The sequence below is a fragment of the Pelophylax lessonae genome (genome assembly GCF_965119305.1).
Source record: "Pelophylax lessonae genome assembly, chromosome: 7".
Lineage (NCBI taxonomy): Eukaryota > Metazoa > Chordata > Amphibia > Anura > Ranidae > Pelophylax > Pelophylax lessonae.
Window position 1 is genome coordinate 64,618,659 of NC_138774.1, and position 20,364 is coordinate 64,639,022.

Below are 20,364 nucleotides of genomic sequence, written 5' to 3' on the forward strand. Positions count from 1 at the left end.
ATCAAAATACGCTTTTTGCGTTTTTTTTTTTTTTTTTACCAAATATAGGTAGCATAAAACAAATTGGCCGAAAATGTTAAAAAATTTTGATTTTTACATTTTTTTTTTTTTGGGGGGAATTTCATATAAAAAATGTGAAAAATATTGCTATTTTTGCAAAATTGACGCTCTTTTTTTGTTTATAGCGCATGATTAAATACCACCAAAAGAAAGCTCTGTTTGTGGGGAAAAAAAGGACGCCAAATTTGTTTAGGTACAGCGTCGCATGACCGCGCAATTGTCCGTTAAAGTCACGCAGTGCCGAATCGCAAAATACCCCCTGGTCGGAATGGGGGTAAAATCTTCCGGGGCTTAAGTGGTTAAAGTCACGCAGTGCCGAATCGCAAAATGGGCCCTGGTCAGGAAGGGGGTAAAATCTTCCGGGGCTTAAGTGGTTAAGAAGGGGGCAAATTTTTGAGATGCGAAGCCCCGTTTACATCTAGCGATTTAGGATTACAGGCAGAATCGCGTACTTTCTAAATCACACTGCGATAGTGGCAAAACGTACCAGGCGTGTTTAGGTGCCATTGATTTTTTTGCCTCACTTTTTACACTATGAATCGCATGTAAATCACTCAGGAACCACACCGCATTCCTGTTTAACTCACATGCGATTCATTGCTGTGGGATTTAAACCCATTCACTTTGAATAGGCTCAAATCACACCACAGTCGTGCATGCAGCAATTTTGGAACTTCACTGCACTGGATTGCATGGTACTTTTGTGCCATGTGATCTGTTGCAGGCAAACGTACTGCGTTTGCAACCTGCATTGGGTTGTTGTTAAGATTGCACCAACACCTGCAGCAGATTGCAAGGGCAGTGCGATTTGAATGCGGTGTGGAAAACGCAGTTTCCTGCACTGCATTATTGTGAAGCTACGCTAAATGGCACTTAAAGGAGAAGTATAGCCAAAGATTTTTTGGCTGTACTTCTGTGGATTACAGAAGTGCAGTTCGCCTGTTGTCAGCTGACATCACTGAGCTTGTCCAGGCTCTGGAAAGATCCCGACCATTTGGTTAGGCTCCACCCAGCCTGGATCTGCACCTGGCTCAGCCTATCAATGGTCCACTAAGAGCCTTAGCCAACCCCACCTGCTCCCCCCACAGCCCAGAGCTCCCGTGAGCCCTAGGGGGTAGGACAGAGAGCCGCTGACTGAAAGTCACAACTTTATGCTCAGAGCAGAAGGGGAGCACTGAGCGATCAGCAGTCTTTGATTGCTCAGCTCTCACTACAGAGCGGGCGGAGGACAGATGCAGCATCAGATCAATGCTGCATCTACCTAGGTGAGTATAAATGTTTGTTTTCTTTCAGAAGCCATTTTTCTCTTTTAAATGTAGTGCGGTTTTGCTGCGATTGTCGCGTGAACCTTGTCGCCCAAAAGACACTCCTCCTTTTTGGCCAACAAGCTTCGTGCGATGTGGTTTGCTGCGATTTGTCACAGCAAATCCGCACCATGTTTAGGTGCCATTAAAAACGAATGGCACCCAAACACGCCTGGTGCGTTTTGCCACTATTGCATTGCGATTTGAAATCGCGTGCAGAATTGCGGTGATTTCTGCTCTTGATCCCAAATCGCCTGGTGTGAATGGGGCCTTATGGAATGGAAGGTGGGAAGATTTGGACAGTGGTTGGAGATGAGGCTGAAAGGAGAGATCAGAGTCCAGCGAGCGCTCTGGTATGAGGGTGGGGAAGGATATTTGTGTTATTGATCTTGATGAAATAGTTGGGGGAGGGGACGGTGGGTGTATGAACATATTATGTTCTCACCAATGTACTGGATTGCAGTGCTAGAAGAAAATGCATCGTGCTGTAACATGCACAACCAACACAGAGCAGTAATCCCGGGTAGATGTCAGAATGTTTTTAGATGGTCATGCATTTTTCTGTGCTCACGCCTGAGGTTTGAAACATGTATGAATGAGACTTCAGGGCTTTTGCACACGGCGTACCAAGTAAAATATGCTTCCTGTTGTGGCTTATGTGAGCTGCAGGGTATTTTTTACCCATAGATCTGCATTACAAAAAACACCATGCACGAGTAAACGCCAGCATTCGCATTTACAAACATACGGGTGTATTTGTCAGCAGATAAAATGTCACCTTTTGAAAAATACACATGTGCATGTAAACACGGGTTCAATTGTTTAACTACTTCTGCGATGCGGGAACGCTGCGAATATGCAGCGTGTTCCCGCATCCGCACCCCTGGCAGTTCACACTGCCATATGCGATACGCAGGGGGTGTCAATTAAAAGTTAACGACACCCCCAGTTGAGATTGCATATCACAGTGCGATCTGCAAGTTCGCACAGAATCGGATCGCACTAGTGTGAACCACCATGCAATCCGATTATGCTGCGGATAAAAAAAAGGGTCATGTGCGTGTTTAGAGCGATTGCGGTGCGAATTCAGCCATGCAAAGTGTATGGCTCAAATGTGCACCGCACAGAGATCGCATGTAATTTAGGAGCAGTGCGCTCCGATATACATGCGATCTCTGTGATTGCACTAATGTGAACCGGCACTAAGACCAGAAGGATTTGCCCCCTTAATGACCAGGCCATTTTTTTTGCAATTTGGCACTACGTTACGTTAACGGAAAATTGCACGGTCGTGCGTCGCTGTACCCAAATAAAATTGATGTCCTTTTTTTTTCCCCACAAATAGAGCTTTCTTTTGGTGGTATTTAATCACCTCTGTGGTTTTTAGGTTTTGCGCTATAAACAAAAAAAGAGCGACAATTCTGAAAAAAAAAAAAACGCCATATTTTTTTACTTTCGGCTATAAAACATTCCCAATAAAAAAAAAAATATTAAAAATTACATTTTTTTATCAGTTTAGGCCAATTTGTATTCTGCTACATATTTTTGTTAAAAATAAATCCCAAAAAGCATATTTTAATTGGTTTGCGCAAAAGTTATAGCGTTTACAAACGGGATCGATTTTTGGACTTTTTTCGATGGTGAGGGGTTCTGTCTGGAGTGGTGCCAGCCTGGTTCCTGGTATGGTGAGTAGCTGTCCCCTCTCTTCCTCTGGAGGGTTTTGGGGTGGGCTCCTCCATGGCACGGTCGGACCTCCAGGTTCCCATCCTATCCACCCTCCACTTATGCTGGGGCTGTGTGGGTGGTCTGGTCCACCTCCTGGGGTGGAGGCGGGTGCTATGCTGGCGATGGGGTCTGGTGGGGGGTGCGCCGCCGGAGATCACACGATCCGCTGTGCGGGAGGGGGGACCTGGTGGGTGCTCATGCCAGGGCCCTCCGTCCTGCCTGGGCCTGTCCTTGAGGCCTAGGGATCCCTCCTGGGTGCCTCATGGTGCCGCAATTTTGTTGTAGCCTTGTGCGACAATGCACGGCGGCCAGGTTTGTGTAGTCCGGCAGCCATTTTGCGGTTGTCTGCCATGGGAAACAGCAGCGGCCATGTCTTTGGAGCCCCTCCTCATGCCCTGGTGCTGACTCCTGGATCCTTTTGTTTCCTGATCACCGCTCGTGCAGTGCAGAGTCTCCTGGTGGCTGCAGTGCCTGGTTTCTGCGGGGTAGTAAGTCTGGTTGGATCCTCTCCCTCCCTGCTAAGGATCGGTTGGTGCTCAATGACTGGCAACTGCGTGGTGCTGCCAGAGTGGTGGGGTTTGTCCCTTAGCAGTGTTTTACACTTTTTTGTGGGATCCCTCTGGTGACTGATGGAGTCTTTGGAGCAGATCTCCCTACCTGATCCTCTCTCTGGGGCTGTGGGGCCCTCCAGGTCACATCCATCTATTTATGCACTGACGGTGGTCCTGGAGTCCTTTGTGTGCTGGGTGGAGGTGGCTTTTGGGTGACAGGCTGGCTTAAAGTGCCCCCTGCCTTCCCTTGCCTCGCCTCCTCTGTCTCATCCGATCCTGAATCTGATTTGGCTGCTGCGGACATGGGTCACCCTGCTGGGTCTGCGACCACGCGCCCTGAACCCTTAGATAGTGGGGAGGATTCCTCCACTTCTGCAACTGCGCACGAAAAGGTGCTGGTGGACACACTGATTGTTGTATCTGTGCACGAGACCTTAACGATGGAAGACGCAGCTGCGACAGAGGTGCAGGTTCCCTTTGGCACTCACAAGCTATCCAGAGCGGCAAAGGTGTTCCATGTCCCCTCCTACTTTGACAGAATTGTCACTAAAGAGTGGGGACGACCAAAACGTCCCCTTGGGGTCTCTAAGCGAGTTACTAGGCAATACCCCTATGAGGAGTCTCTTCTTAAGAAGTGGACTGTTTCACCAGGGGTGGACCCTTTGGTTTCCAGCTTGAACAAGGCAACCAACCATGATTCCGGTTGAAGGATCCCCAGCCTTTAAGGACCCGGGTAACAGGAAGGCGGTTTGCCACTGAGACCAATATTCACCATTGCCCTGGTGTCACAGACTCTGTCCGAATGAGCTAAGCTTTTACGCCGTGACCTGGAGGAGTAGCCCCCCTGCCTTTGCTGAGCTGGTGGACCAGCTGGTCCAGGGGCTGCTGTTTGTGATGCCTTTTTGGATTCAGCTCCCCTAGTGGCTTGGCTCTCTGTTTTGTCAGTGGTTCTTCGGCGTGTCTTTTGGCTCAAATGCTGGTCTGTGGACCAGACTTCTAAAAAAGTCTGACTGATCTTCCCTTTCAAGGAAATCACCTGTTTGGTGCTACCCTGTATTACATCATTAAAGGTCTCACAGGGGGGAAGAGTGCCTTTCTTTCGTAGGCTACTAAGGGCAAGGGCCCTCGTCATAGATGTGGTCCCCCCTCCTTGGCTCATAAGACGTTTTTTCGTCCCTCAGGGTCGACTGATGAGGGATCGAAGCCTTTCAGGGCCTCCTCTAGTGGATCCAAGTGCACTGGGTCAGGCAAGTCAAGAGTGGGCTTCTCCAGACGCACGGGTAAGGCCCCTTCAGCAGGAAGGTGCGTCCTCACCTGTATATGGGGTGGGGGAATGTCTCTGCTGGTTCCCGGACCCGTGGACTTCCCTGGTAGAAGACAAGTGGGTCCATGAGGTCATACAATCTGGCTACAAGATCGAGTTACATTCTTACCCTCCGGTAAGGTTCTTCCTTCCAACATGCGACTGTCCCCGGTCCGCTTACAGTCTCTGTTTGGGGCGGTGCAAGAATTTTTACTTCAAAAGGTGATTGTCCCGGTTCTGACTTTGGAACATTTTTAAACCTGTTTACAGTCATCAGGATCTCGGGACCCTTTGGTCTTGCCTCCACTCCTCGGGGCTTCACAAAAATGCTGGGCCCAGTGCTAGCATTGTTACACCATTGGGGGATCGCGGTACTGGGCTACTTGGATGACGACCTTCTGCGAGTGGAGTCTCCTACTGCTCTGGTGGAAAACCTCTGGACAAATTCCAGAAATTGCAGGCTGCATATCGTCTCCTGCTATCCAGGTGATAGTCATCCCTCCGGATTTGCATGCGGTGCTGGGCCTGATGGTGTCTACCTTCGAGGCGGTTCTGTTTGCACAGTTCCATACGAGGTCCCTGCAAGGGAGATTCTGGCCAAATGGGACAAGAATCCATAGTCTCTGGACAATCGGAACGAAAAAGTCCCTGATATGGTGACTTTGTTCTCCATCGCTTCAGCAGGGCAAATCCTTCCTCCCCTTGTATCGGACATTGGACAGTGGTCACCAAGGGTGCCAGCCTGTCTGGCTGGGGAGGCGTCCTCTGCAAAAAGTTTGATCAGTGGATCTGGACACTGGAAGAATCCAGACTACTATTCAATGTCTTGGAACTCTGAGTGATCAGACTGTGCCTGGAACATTGGAAGGATTGTCTTCAGGGATGTCTGGTGCGCATTCCATTTTGACAATGCCATTGCTTATGTCAATCACCAGGGGGGCACAAGAAGTGTCCTGGCGGCTCTGAAGGTAGCCAGAATTCTAAGGTGGGCAGAACGGTTAGTTCCAGCCCTCTCCGTTGTACACATTCCAGGGGTGGAAAACTGGCAGGCTGATTACCTCAGTCGGCAGGCACTGGACTACGGGGAGTGGTTCTTTCATCCGGAGGTGTTTATTCAGTTGTGTCTCCAGTGGGGCATCCCCGAGGTGGATCTGTTGGCGTCTCGGCTCAACAGAAAGGTGCAGAGGTTTGTGGCTCGGTCCCGGAATCCTCTGGCGGACTTTACAGATGCGTTGGTGGCCCCGAGGGGTCAGTATCATCTGATTTACGCCTTCCCTCCTCTCTAGCTTCTGCAAAGACGCGGGATTGAGGCAGAAGGGATTCGGGTCATCTTAGTGGCCCCCGGATTGGCCTCGCTGGGCTTGGTAATGCCGATCTGGTGCGGCTGGTCGCCGACATTCCTTGGAAGCTTCCTCTCAGGAACAATCTGCTGTCCCAAGGACCAATCTTTCACCCTCTACGGTCACTGGCTTTGACGGCTTGGCTGTTTAACGCCAGGTGCTGATGGATACAGGTTCTGTCTGAGTCGTGATTCCAACACTGTTAAAAGCTAGGAAATCTACTTCTAGGAAGATCTACCACTGTACGTGAAAGACGTACATAGCATGGTGTAACTCTCTTGGGGTTCATCCTCGCTCTTTTTCGGTGGCTCGGACCTTCCTTTAACGGGGGGGGTTGAGCAGAAACTGGCCTTGAATACTATCAAGGGTCAGGTGTCGGCCATAGCAGTCTTCTTTCAATGGCCCTTGGCTGCATACTCCCTGGTACGTACTTTTCTTCAGGGAGTTATGCACTTGACCCCACCAGTGCGGTCTCTGTTGCCACCTTGGGACCTCACTTTGGTGCTCTGTCTTTCAGAAGCCTCCTTTGAGACTCGTCGGGCTTAAGCTGTCCCAGAAGGTGGCCTTTTTGGCGGCGTTGTCCTGTCGTTCACCTTACTCTGGGATTCACAGACAGAATGTGGTTCTTCGCTTCTGTCCATCGTTACTCCCTCAGGTTGTCTCTGATTTTCATTTGAATGAAGACATTGTGTTGCCTTCCCTTTTGTTCCAGGCCAAAACATCTGAAGGAAATTGCATGCGTTGGATGTGGTCCGGGCAATTTGAGTGTACCTGGCAGCTACAGAGTCTTTTATGGAGTCAGACTCCCTATTCGTGTTCATGGATGGGCCTTGGAAACGGTTGTCCGCTTCCTCTGCAACCTTTTCCAGATGGATCAGACAGATGTTGTTCAGGTCTATTCCATCAAGGGTCAGGTTCCTCCTTTTCATGTCAAGGCTCATTCTACTCGGGTGCTCAGTGCCAGGAGTCAGTGACGCAGGTTTTCAAGGTGGCCACCTGGTCGTCGGTGCACACTTTCACAAAAGTTCTATAAAGTGGACGTGTTGGCATCAGCGGATGCTTCCTTTTTGGCTGCAAGATTTTGCAGGCTGCTGTTTAGAGGACCTGGTCCTCTTTGAGGGGGTGTTGTTTTTTTCAGGTGAGCTCCAGTTGTTTTGGTTAAACTCCTGTTTACCTGGTTGGCTATAGTTCGCTCTTTTTTTGCTGTTCCCACTCCTCATGTTTAACACTGCTTTGGGACGTCCCAATGGTTAAGGAGCTGTGTCCATCAGTGAACGAAAGAGAAAATGGGATTTTTAATTTGCTGTTAAATCCATTTCTCTGATGAATGACGGGCACAGCACCCACCCCTCTGTGGAGTTGTAATTCTTCTGACATTGCTCGTAACAAAACTGAGTACCTATAGCAGAGAGAGGGAGTATACCCCCTGGGACTGCCCATAGGTGTAACCAGACTTTTTCTTTTCTGCCTAGTGTCCTACTGCTGTAGGGGGCAGTATAACCCAATGGTTAAAAATATCAGGAACTGTGTCCGTCAATGAACATTCGAGAAATGGATTTTACGGTAAGCCAAAAATCCCATTTTTTTTTGGTGGGGGGGGGGATGTGCAGTGCCATTTGACCTCCCAACATGGTGTGTATTATGGCATCCAAAGAGTTCAATTTTGGTCTCCTCTAACCAGGCTATGTTATCCCAGTGTTTCACAGGCTTGTCTGAATGTTGTGCAGCAAACTTTAAACGAGCTTCAACATGCTTTTTCTTCAGCAATGGAGTCTTGTGTGGTGAGCGTGTATACAGGTCATGGCGGTTGAGGACATTACTTATTTTCTTTCAGGCTGGGTTCACACTAATGCGAATTGAATGCGGGTTTTGCCGGCATCCAATTCGCATGAAATTGAGCCTGTTCACGCATCTCTGGGGCGGCTGCGAGCGCATTGCACAAGGGTCCTGTGTGTCTTTGGTTCGGTTTCAGGTCCAAATTCTGGCAAAAATTCGGTCCTGATTTGTCCCCCAAAAGGAGAACAGGGGCATCCCTGACCCCTGCTGTGAGCCACTCCACACACAGTCACACAGTGTGAACCCAGCCTGAAAAATAATTGTACCTGCTAATTCCAGGTCTTTCTGAAGCTCTCCACAAAGTAGTCCTTGGCTCTGGAACAACTCTTCTGATAATTTTCCCTCCTCTGACCGAAATCCTGCAAGGAGCACCTGGTCGTGGCCAGTTTATGGTGAAATGATGTTCTTTCCACTTTCAAATTATAGCCCCAACAGTGCTCACTGGAACATTCCGAAGTTTAAGAGCTTGTAAACCTTGTGAAAAAAAAACCTACAAGACAAAGACATAATGAGCGAATATGCATCACATACTAGCTCATTATGTAATACCTTAGAACGAAGCTGTCTCAGTGGCGCCCGTACACTGCTGAGGTGGCTGACCTCTTCCCTGGTGTTTCTTTCGGGTTTGCGGGCTCCGGCGCTGTGAGTGGCCAGAGGTGCGATGACTTCACTCCCGCGCATGCGTGCCCGAGCCGCCGTTTGCGGCACGGGCTGCGGGTCCCGGGAAACAGTAAACCGGACCTTCATGATGTCATTGGCTTATGAGAAATCTCATATCTTCCGAGTAACACATTATATGCTTACCTGTAGGTACAAATAAAGAAGACTTTACTTCCTCTTAGTAATCCTGTAACCAATATCATCAGTGTGTTTTGTTAACCTTTTTTATTAATCTAATTTCTGAATTTATTTGTTTTGGTTTCTTTGTGCGAATTGCATGGGTTGTTACTGACATGTGATGAAGATTTTGTCAAGAGCACCTTTTAGAAATATATTTACCTAGAAAAATGGTGACGTGTTCATTACTTATTTTACCCGCTGTATAAAGGTTGGGATTTGTTGTTGGGTTATTAGTTCTACAGGATGTGCATTGAATCTTGTGGTCTGTAGCGGGGTTTTGTCAGCTTTATGTACGCCTTTTATCACCACAAATGTAAACCTAAGCAGACCGTACATGATTCATCGGCGGGTTGGGAAAAAAAAAAAAATGAAACTGTTCCCCCATCCACACACTTGAATGGGGGGAATCCTTTTTGTGTTCTGACAGTGGGGAGGCTTCCCTGCCATCAGGATACACTCATCAGCACCGCTGGCTATAGCTGGCGGCAGTGATGAAACAATTTCCCATGAAGCTGGTTGTACGGGTTAAGCAGGACTGGCGGAATTGCGACCTTTCTATGGGTAGGGGCTGGCTGCTTGTACAGAAGTTGATCTCTCAAACGACTTCTGTAAAACCAGCCTCAATCCCTCTATTCCCTGCTGTAGTGTTTCCTTGTGTTCTTCAATTGCATACACAATTGTGACACAAGTCATTAAATGTTATTAAAAATGACCTTTCTTCAATCTGCACCTCTTTAGTTTTCTGTAAAAATACAATGAAATTATGGCAACAAGGATGCGTTCTGTACACAGAGTACAGAATGCCCCCAGAAATATCATTTCCTGCTTGTGTGACTGGATCACTGATTTACCCAGAAGTCTGCACTAAGATACAAGTCAGATTTTGGGCATCTTCTGCAAATGTCATTTTAGTTTAGATACATCTAAAGGGATGCAGACCCTGACGCATTCCTCATTTGAACACTTCATGTGCAGCAACTGATCAATATATTTTTTTTTAAATTGCTAAACAAAAAAAGACAAAATATTGAAATTGAAAATGTTGCAATTATAATTTTTCTCCTTCACTGTTAGGCGGCTCTGACCAGCAGCGGCACTGCTGGGGCTGCACCGACCTGCAGCGGCACTGCTGGGGCTGCACCGACCTGCAGCGGCACTGCTGGGGCTGCACCGACCTGCAGCGGCACTGCTGGGGCTGCACCGACCTGCAGCGGCACTGCTGGGGCTGCACCGACCTGCGGCGGCACTGCTGGGGCTGCAGCGACCTGCGGCGGCACTGCTGGGGCTGCAGCGACCTGCAGCGGCACTGCTGGGGCTGCAGCAACCTGCAGCGGCACTGCTGGGGCTGCACCGACCTGCCCTGAGAAACCCGTGCTGTAGCTGTCTTTCAGTTATGGTGCAGTTAGGAAGTGGTTAAGAGAGTGTTGTGTTTTTTATTTTTTTTATTTTGCTAAAATAAATAATTTGTTGGATTTACCTCCACAGTGACATTGTATAGAGTAGCCCTTTACCACCTCTTCTGGGGTTCCCACACTGTCTGCTCCTCCATTGTTTTGTGGGTACCCCCTCAGCAAGCCGTGCGCTGAGGGGGTACCAGTGTGTGCACGCTTCCAAGCCAGGCTGAGTACATCCATAGATACACACAGTGCAACTCGGCAACTCTTTGCAGTTTGACAAGTTGGAGGTCTGCCCCCTACTAGAAATCTCAGAACTCTGAAACCAGATAAAATCACATTTCAGGCATCACCTGCAATAGGAAAGTCATTTTTTGTTGATATTCTAAGAGTCCTGTCACTGCTCACCAGCAACAGCTTCCCTTCACAGGCAAGATAAATACTCATCACCTTCTGTTGTGTCCCCCCCCCTTGCCTGCCAGATGAGCGAGGTGTTACGCTGTCACTGGCAAGTGATTTGCTGCAGCATTTCCTTCAGCGACTGAGCGATGCCTTGCTCATCCAGCGAGAGAGTGACACTGCAGACCTCCAAACAGATGCAGATTACTTACAGTACTGGGATTACGCCGGGTGGGTATATTTATCATTCAGAATTTTGGATAAATAAGGACATGAAAACATGACTGGATACAAACTTCTAGGTTTATAGATTAACAACTAGAGCAGGGATCTCCAAACTACGGCCCTCCAGCTGTTGCATAGCTACACGCCCCATAAGGCATTGCAAAACTCTGACATTCAGACATGACTAGGCATGATGGGAATTTGTAGTTCTTGAAAAACTGAAGGACCATAGTTTTTGAGACCAGTGAACTAGAGGGAGCTCTTACTGGCTCAGTGTAATTACTCTGCCTCTCTATTAATATCTCTTTAGGTTGGAGCCAAACAGGTAGTGTGTTATTTGCAATGAGTTGGCTGTTTCCTAAGCTCTGTGCACACGGTCAGAAAATCGATCAACAAATACCGCTTTCGAAGCGGTTGTACGATTATCTGATCATTAGAACAGTGTTTCTCAACTCCAGGCCTCAGGGCACGCTAACAGGCCAGGTTTGCAAGAAAACTGAAATACATAACAGATGATATCATTTGCTGCTCAGTGATTGCAGTATTCTAGTCTGCATCTCCCCAAGCTAATACCGTATATACTCGAGTATACGCAGAGTTTTCCAGCATGTTTTTTCATGCTGAAAAAGCCCCCCTCGAGTAACGCTCTCGCTTACCTGTTCTCCGGTCAGTGCGCATGCGCTGCCGCCGCTCGGGAGAGCCCGTACACGTTCGGCTATTCCCAGGCAGACGGCGCATGTGCAGTGACGTGTTGGCGCCGGGCGGCACCGTTTTTAAATGTAAGGCGGAAAGGTAAGTGAGACTCCTCCACAGCACTGCAGGAAAAGGTGAGACTCCAGTACCATGCCCACAGCACTGCATCTCCTGTACCATATCTGTGCCATGGCCGTACCATATCTGTGCCATGGCCCTACCATATCTGTGCCATGGCCCTACCATATCTGTGCCATCTCCTGTACCATGCCCACAGCCCTGCATCTCTTGTCCAATGCCCGCAGCCCCTATTTTGGGTTTCGTGGTAGTCTAGTAGCTGCTGCATTTCCCACCCTAGGCTTATGCTCAAGTCAATAAGTTTTCCCCGTTTTTTTTGTGGTAAAATTAGGTGCCTCGGCTTATATTCGGGTCGGCTTATGCTCGAGTATATACGGTACTTAAAATCTGGCCTGTTAGTGTGCCCTGAGGACCGTAGTTGAGAAACCCTGCGTTAGAACACAGCTTTCGAGAGCCGATCTCAACCGCTTATCCGATATTATCTAAAGCAGAGATCCTCAAACTACGGCCCTCCAGCTGTTGCAGAACTACACATCCCATGAGGCATTGTAAAACTCTGACATTTACAGACATGACCAGGCACGATGGGGAAATTGTAGTTCCTAAACAACTGGAGGTCCATTCCTTGAAGACCCCTGATTTAAAGGGACAGAAACAAAAATATTTCTTGTACGATACCAGATTGTAAGATTTTTGTTTAATCTCTACAGTTTTTGTCTGAAAATACAAATACAACACATTACATCACTTCCGATTTTTTTTTTCTGTCATAAGAACTTTAGTAACTTCTTCATTTTCGATATGAGATGAGCATGAAAAAAAGGAAAAGAAAATGGACAATCATTCTTCTGATCTCATTGTGTGTACCAGGCATTAGGCTTGCCTTGTAAAAGGGATCAGTAAAGAACCAACACTGTACAGCAATGCAAAGCAGGAAGCAGAGCCTGCAGATGTAACATATATGGCTTTTACATATTGATCTGGAAAATTACAAAAGAGTGTTCCCTTTTTGGACTGCTTGTCATTGGTGTTCTGTTTTTTTTTTTTTTTCAGACTTTCTATTCAAGTTCCTGGTCATTGGCAGTGCAGGAACAGGGAAGTCCTGCCTCCTGCACCAGTTCATTGAGAGCAAATGTAAGTATTCACAATCGTTGATATTAGTCACAGACTAATTATTGTGTGAAGATAATTCTCTAGTGATGGAAAATGCTATAATAACCTAATCATGTTTATCTAAGGGTCTTCATTTTCAAATGGCAACATTATTGGATCTTTTTAAAGGATATTAAGAGCTTTAAAAAATACCTTCACTTTAAATTAAAAATAAATGCAAATTTTTTTTCAGATAAAAAATGTGCTTTTATTTTTATTTTTTTTATTAGGAGTCTGCAGAGCATTGCATTGATCAGCAGATCATGGGTTCAATGTCACCCTCCTGCAGACTCTCTTCAGTACAGCTTTTTCTTTTTTTTAAAGCCCGTAGCGTGTGAAACACACTCAAAAGACTTCACCCGGTGCATAAAAAAGTGCACACACACAAACGTGAGGAACACAAAAAGTGCACAGGGTGTGCGAACAAATGGTCTTCCCTCCGAAGAGGTAGGACCCGAACCTCGATCCCCCGGGGCGCAAGACTCCTGACAGGGATTTGAGGTACTCATGGTCTGTCTGGCCGGAACCAGACTGACCCCGTTCTTCAGGGGGACTGCCGGAACAGCCCCCACCGAGTACTAAGTGGGGCTCCCCCGAAGGGAGACCCCATGAGAGAGGGCGGACCAAGCCAAAAGGCCATATCCACCCCCTCCCAAGACTCAAGGTAGGGCCCGAGGACCCACACCCTACAAGTCGTGCAAAGTGAAAAAAAGGTGATAGAAAAGTGACAAACCACAAAGAAAAAGCACACACAAACAAAAAGGTGGGGGAGGGGAAGTGGAGAGGTGAATTAGTGCCCTTGTGAAAAATACAAAGGCAGGCCTTCCGGCCGGAATAAAAATTCCTCTGGTCGAAGCCAAAAGGCCTTGCCCAAGAGGCAGGTGCTTAAAAAAGTGTATGGGCAGACAGTTACTGAAGTTCAAAAAGATCACTGAACTATGAGAGAGCTCTCCAGCCCCCTCCCAGTTCATTGAGAGCTGCAAGCTGTCTGCCAAGATGGAAGATGGTACTTAGTTCACAGTAATCTGTGAAGGAATAACAAGGCTGTGTGGGGGAAGCCGTGCCATGGCCATGCTCTTTTTAAATTGTGACTGGGTGCTGGGGAGGATCCGCTGCCCTAATGGGGGATCGGGATTAGGTCCCTTTCACACAGAGTCTGTCAGGCTGACTCGGTTTTTCTCAGCGGGTGATCGATACGCCGATTTTCCCCCCCTGTGCAGGCGGATGACATCTGTCAGGTCCCGCTGTTCTCCATGTTGGAATCGGATGGGAACGGACCGTCTGTCCGTTCTCATCCCATCCGATCCGCTGGATGGATGGAAAATAGGGTTTCCATCCGTCCAGATTTGACAGATCGGATCGGATGTCAGCAGACATGTCTTCGCTGACATCCGATGCCCCATAGAGATACATGAGGCATCCGTTCAGATCCTCCAAAAAAATGGACAGGCGGATCTGAACGGTCCGCCTGTGTGAAAGGGGCCTTAGGGTGCAGGCAGGTGCTTTAGTAACATGTTATCTCCTATATATGGGTGTAAAATGTAGCATGGTACTTAAGGTGAACTTATCTTTTTAATGGCTCTTGAGTTAAAGCTGAGCTCTGGGTAAAATCCAAATTTACCCATAGAGTTAAATGCTTTTTTTTTTTTTTTCCTTTATTACGAAGAAAAGGGTTGCATTCCAGTGACATCACTAAAGTTGGACAGCTTTACTGATGGACCGCACACACTGCATCCCTCCACCCTAGGACCTCCCCTCGAATGCATTTCAGCAATCCCCGCTTAGTCGTAAAGCTCTATGACTGGGATCGGGAGAGGGGCTGACCTAGGGTGGAAGGATGCAGTGTCTGCTGTTCATCAGTAAAGCTGCCAACTTTAGCAATGTCATTGAAGTGCGGCCCATTTCTTCATAGTGGTGTAGATGGGCTCCTTGTGCTCTGGCACCTGGCTGGCTGCAGTGGGAGAACGCGTGGGTACCTTGATAAAGTGAGATTTGTGTGTGTTGTTTTTTTTTTGCTTAAAGTGGTTTTAAACGCAAAAAGATGCTTTTACTATAATACATTCTCTACATTTAAGGTAAAAAACCTTCCAATACTTGCCACCCCACCCTCCCTAAAGAGTACTCTCTCAATCCAGCACTGCGTCTAGCTGCAGCAGGTCTGCTCTTTCCTGGTCTCACAGGAGACTCTGAGAACAGTGGGAGCCATTGGCTCCTGTTGCTGTCAGTCATATTCTGTGAGGAGGGACATGGCTGAGCCCCTCTGTGTGTATTTATGGTCACGCACAGCCTGGCTCAGTGGTGGTCTTGCATGGGCACCCCGATTTAACACATGGCTTGCTATAGGGACGCCCATAAGAAGGAGCAGACAGCACCTGCAGGATACTCGATAAGATTTTAAGGGGCTGCTCTGTGCAATATCGTTGCACAGAGCAGGTAAGTATTTAAAAAAAAGGAAAAAAATGTTTTGTTTTAGCAAAATAAAAAACAGCCTTTAATATCACTTTACCACATTGAGAGCAATAAAATACATATTCTCCCATAAACTGTTTGTTAAAATTATTACCCCAGCACTTTACAACTTCTACAGTTGCTGGTTCCTGCTCTCTCAGCGCTGTTTCCCTGAACTTCTGATCTTCACAAGAAATAGTTAAGGTGATAGTAAACATTTTTTGTTATTTAAAAAAAAAAAAACATGTCATACTTACCTGCTCATTTTGCACAGAGCAGCCCCCGAACCTCCTCTTCTGGGGTCCCCCGGCGGCGCTCCAGGCCCCTCTTCATTGGGTGCCCCTGCTGAAAGCCGCTTTCCATGGGGTCATCCGTGGGGGCTCACTCCCGAGTCCCGCTGCTGCATCCATTGACACAGGCAGCGGCCCCGCATGACAGCTTTTGATTGACAGCAGCGGAAGTCAACGGCTCCAGCTTCTCTCAATCTGTTCAATGAGGAGAGAGACAGCGGCTGGAGCCACTGCACTTGTGCACATCGCTGGATCGGATCAGGCTCAGGTAAGCAAAAGGGGGGTGAGAGGAAGCTGCAGCACAGAAGGGTTTTCACCTTAATGCATAGAATGCATTACCTTGAGGCTTTGCAACAACTTTAACAGTGAACAGTGCAGTCTCCAGCCAGTCAGCTTGCAGAAGGGATAAGCAGGGGAGCACCTTGCCATCCTAGGCTACAGGGCTGTGTGTTTCTACTGATGCACACAGTGTAGAGCAGTGTTTCTCAACCTTTTTTCAGTCAAGGCACCCTTTAACAATTATGGACAATCTCAAAGTACCCCATTCTACAATGTAAAAGCTATTCCAATAGTTTTACATAATGCAGCAACATCCACACAAGTAGGACACCCAACATTGGAGGGGATGTATTCTTCCAAAGCAAATTCTCTTTTGCAAACTGGTTCGGACTACTATTCCAAAGTTTCTCTTCTGCCTCAGTTTTTCTCCATCACTCAGCTAATGTGACCCAACGCTGATGGAGAGGGGCAGGGGAGGGTCAAACAAGGATGCTATGCAGGCGACTGACATCCTCCTTATCAACTGATGATGTCATTGGTTGTAAGGATGCCGTCCGCTAAAAGGTTGTCATGGTGCACAATAAAAACCTGTGACTGTGTGTAACTACCGAAAAAAGGCAGCCTTCATTTACATGCCGGCTTGTATATGATTTTTGGGCATTTCTCTAAGGCACACCTGAAGAAACCTAAAGACACCCCAGTTGAAAAAGGCTGGTGTAGATAAACACAACTCTGTCCAGTTCTGGTCGTCCGTCCCCAGGAGGGATGTGTTGGAGCTGGAGAGAGTCCAGAGAAGGGCAACTAAACGTATTAGTGGATTGGAAGACCTTAATTATGAAGAGCGCTTACAAGCGCTTGATTTATTCTCCCTGGAGAGAAGACGCCTGAGAGGGGACATGATAGCAATATACAAGTACCTCAACGGTGATCTCAGCATAGAAAAATGTTCAGTCGCAATGAATGCATGAGGACATGAGGCCATACAATGCGATTAGAGGAGAAGAGATTTAACCTCAGGCTACGCAGGGGGTTTTTTTACAGTAAGGGCTACAAGATTGTGGAATTCTCTACCACAAATGGTAGTTATTGCAGGGAGTATGGCTACTTTTAAACTCTTGGACGTACATCTCAAGGATCATAACATTCAGGGGTATGTGAGATGATTGCATCCACACACACCTGCACAAGTTGACCTGGATGGCGTGTTGTCTTTATTCAACCTCAACTACTATGTAACTCTAGTCCCTGCATGTGTGCCTCGTGGAGGTGCTGAGAAAGGAGCCACCCCTGAAACAGGAACAGGAAACCTGGGGCAGGACCTGGGGCAGGGGTCATTGCACCAGTTTAACTGGAACATAGGCAAGGATTAAAAGCTAAATAAGGAGCATACTCAGTAAGTGATTAAGTGATCAGCTGCTGAAAGTGTCTAAAAATGGAGGATTTGCTATAGTTTTAAATGTTCTAAAAAAAAAAAAAAAAGTATAATTTAGTGAATGTTCCTGTGCAAAATATGCTAATTCAATTATATAATCATCAGTGTGCTGAAAAAGTCCACTTCTTGTACTCGGATAACTCTGTAATCCACTTCTGTGATATGTGAGACAGGACTGGACACGGTGCACTGACCTATTACCCGGGCGAACAGTCTCACCCTTTGAGAAGGATTTTAAGATTATAAAAAGGTCAAATCAGGAATTAATCCACAGCCAGGGAGCCATCCACTGCACTTCCCAGCACAAAGCAGACTTCAGAGTGGTAAGGATGATCATACATACGCCTAGAGCAGTGGTCTCCAAACTGCAGCCCTTTGCTTGCCTTTTTCTGGCCCTTGGGGCATTATTCCTTCTACTGACAGCAACAATGGAGCCCTATTCCTCCCCCTATTACCAAAGATGGGGCCCTCTTTTTACTCCCGGTGACCCCCAGGAGATTTTCTACTCCCACTGTCCACAATCTGGCCCTCCTAAAGTTTGAAGGACAGTACACTGGGCCTTTGTTTAGAAAGTTTGGACACCCCATGTTGTAGAGATTTTCTGAAGGGAAAAAGACCTTACAGATTTCGTCCTCTCCACTACACAAGTGTATGGACAAATTTGTGGCTGTGGCTAATGTGTTTTGACAGCCGTCAATGCCCGAACAGCAGCCTAATCTGATTGGATGTAGGTGCTGTTGGGCTGACAATTTTCCTCCCGGCTTCCACTGAGCAAATTTCAGCCAGTTCATCAGGAAACCGCAGAGGTTCGAACAGTGTATGACCAGCTTAAAGGATAAGTTCACCATTTTCTCTCTCTCTCTCCCCCCTTAACATTTGACACTTTTTGGGAGGGGGGCGGGTACCTGGTTTTGACAGGTACCTACTCCAATCTCCGGTCGGATCGCCTTGGTAATCCAAGTGGAAAATCGCCCCCTCCCCCTTTCCCTGCAGCCTTTCTGGGCACATCACAGGTCCCAGAAAACTGCGGGACCATTCACAAAGTACAGCGCAGCCCGCGCATGCGCACTGTGAAACCGACTATGAAGCCGCAAGGTTTTAATGCCAGTTTCCCTTAGTTAAAGCGGAGTACCAGCCGTTTCTGTGTTTATTAAAAGGCAGCTTCACAGCCGAGAGTCGCGCAGTGTGTCCTGAATGGCCGGGCAATCTTCTGGGACCTGTGACATGTCCCTGAAGATTGCAAGGAAGGAGAGAACTTCTACTCGAGGCGGCCCGAGCGGAAGTAGGAGCGGGTGTACCTGTCAAAACTAGGTACTTGCTCCCCCCCTTCCCAAAAAAAAAAAAAAAAGACACGGGTGGAACTACACTTTAAGATGCCGGCTCTTGAACCCAAAGCCAATTAAAGAATTGCATAGAGTGGCCACTTAACCTCTTCTTTGGTGGTCCCCCCCCCCTTTCTTTCTGCAGGTGCCCCCGTGTGGGTACGCTCCTGAGCAGAGCTGGGATGCATGCGTCTGTAGATGCACACATCATGACTTGGCCACGCCTCCTGCTTCCTCCCCACAGGATTTGACTGACAGCAGCAAGAGCCCTTGGCTTCTGCTGCTCTGTGTATCCAGGAAGAGAAAGCATCACTGCTGCAGACTGACTCAGTTCTGGATCAAGAGGGGACTCGGGTTAGTGCTTGAGAATGTAGGAATGGGAAGGGGGGGGTATTCAGTAGGCGTGGGTGTTTGTTTTTTGTTTTTTTACTGTCATGCAGGCAATGCTGTAAGGTAAAAACCTGATTGGTCTTTAGTGCCACTTAAGCAGCCAAAACATACTCTCTTACCAATGCCACTATTACAGGCTACTCAGACACTGATTAGATGGAAGTACATTTGATTAAACAGCATCAGCAATAATGAAGGAAGTGAAGAAACAATCTGGTATTGAAGTGGTTAATTGGTGATGGTGCACTAGATACAGCACATTACTTATAGGTCATACACAGAAGAAGGGGTTATTATATAATGTACAGGTCCCATACAGTGGTAGGAAGGAGATGAGGGGGTTAATGTGCAATTTAAGGGATGTGAACATGTCAGCATACAGGTCACTAGAGAGATGGGGGAAATAAGTGGGTGAGAAGGGTTAAAAAAAAATAAAAATAAATCCATCCATCATCAACCCCCCCCCCCCCCCCCGCCTCTTAAATCTGCAGGTGCTTACCTTCCTAGGATCCCTTCAATCATAAAATCCTCCCTCCTTCATTGTTAAATAAAGGGGAGGGCTCTCAATTGTAAACCGTAGCACTGTTTACATTTTTGATAGGTTGTCACAGGGATCACAAGGCAAAGAGCCACTCTGATTGGCTCTACGCAATTTCTCTATATTCTGCACTAAGGATAGTCGCAACCGGGGTGTGTACACGTGGTAAACAAAGTACGGTTTAAAAACAGCGATCCAGATACTACATCCACCCAACCGCAGTTTTATAATGTAGGTGGTTGGTGGGCAAGTGGTTAAGGAATAACCATGAATGTTTCTTAATTTCTTCTAGTTAAACAAGATTCTAATCATACAATCGGTGTGGAGTTTGGATCCAGGATCGTGAATGTTGGTGGTAAATCGGTGAAACTCCAAATCTGGGATACAGCTGGACAAGAAAGGTTTAGGTAGGATTCGGGGGCCATCTAGGATCTGGTTGCTTCATTTTATATCCTGCTTCAAACCCAACCGTTATTGTGTTGTGCAGTCACGTCATACAGACTTTACAGCAGGGGGATTTGCACACATTTCCACCGGGATTGTGTGTAAATCTGACAAGCCGACTTCTGGCTGTTAGGTTAAAGCAGTCTAGTGGCACTGGATTGCTTTCTTACCCTGGACATCTCATTGAAGAGAACATGTCACCAAAAAACCATCACATAGGGGACTTTCTGTCCCCTATGTCAGTGGTCCTCAACTCCGATCCTCAAGGCCCACTAACAGGCCAGATTTTAAGTATTACCTTGGGGAGATTCAGACTAGAGT

General features: G+C 47.4%; 1 protein-coding gene across 1 annotated transcript in view; it reads left to right on the forward strand.

Moving 5' to 3' along the window:
* The window catches only part of RAB4B (RAB4B, member RAS oncogene family), a 52,884-nt gene that overhangs the window by 5,149 nt on the left and 27,371 nt on the right, over positions 1 to 20,364 (forward strand). Inside the window, exons 2-3 of the mRNA XM_082262768.1 lie at positions 12,802 to 12,882; positions 19,892 to 20,006. Coding sequence (XP_082118894.1) covers positions 12,802 to 12,882; positions 19,892 to 20,006 — 196 coding nt within the window. The remainder of the gene's footprint in view (positions 1 to 12,801; positions 12,883 to 19,891; positions 20,007 to 20,364) is intronic.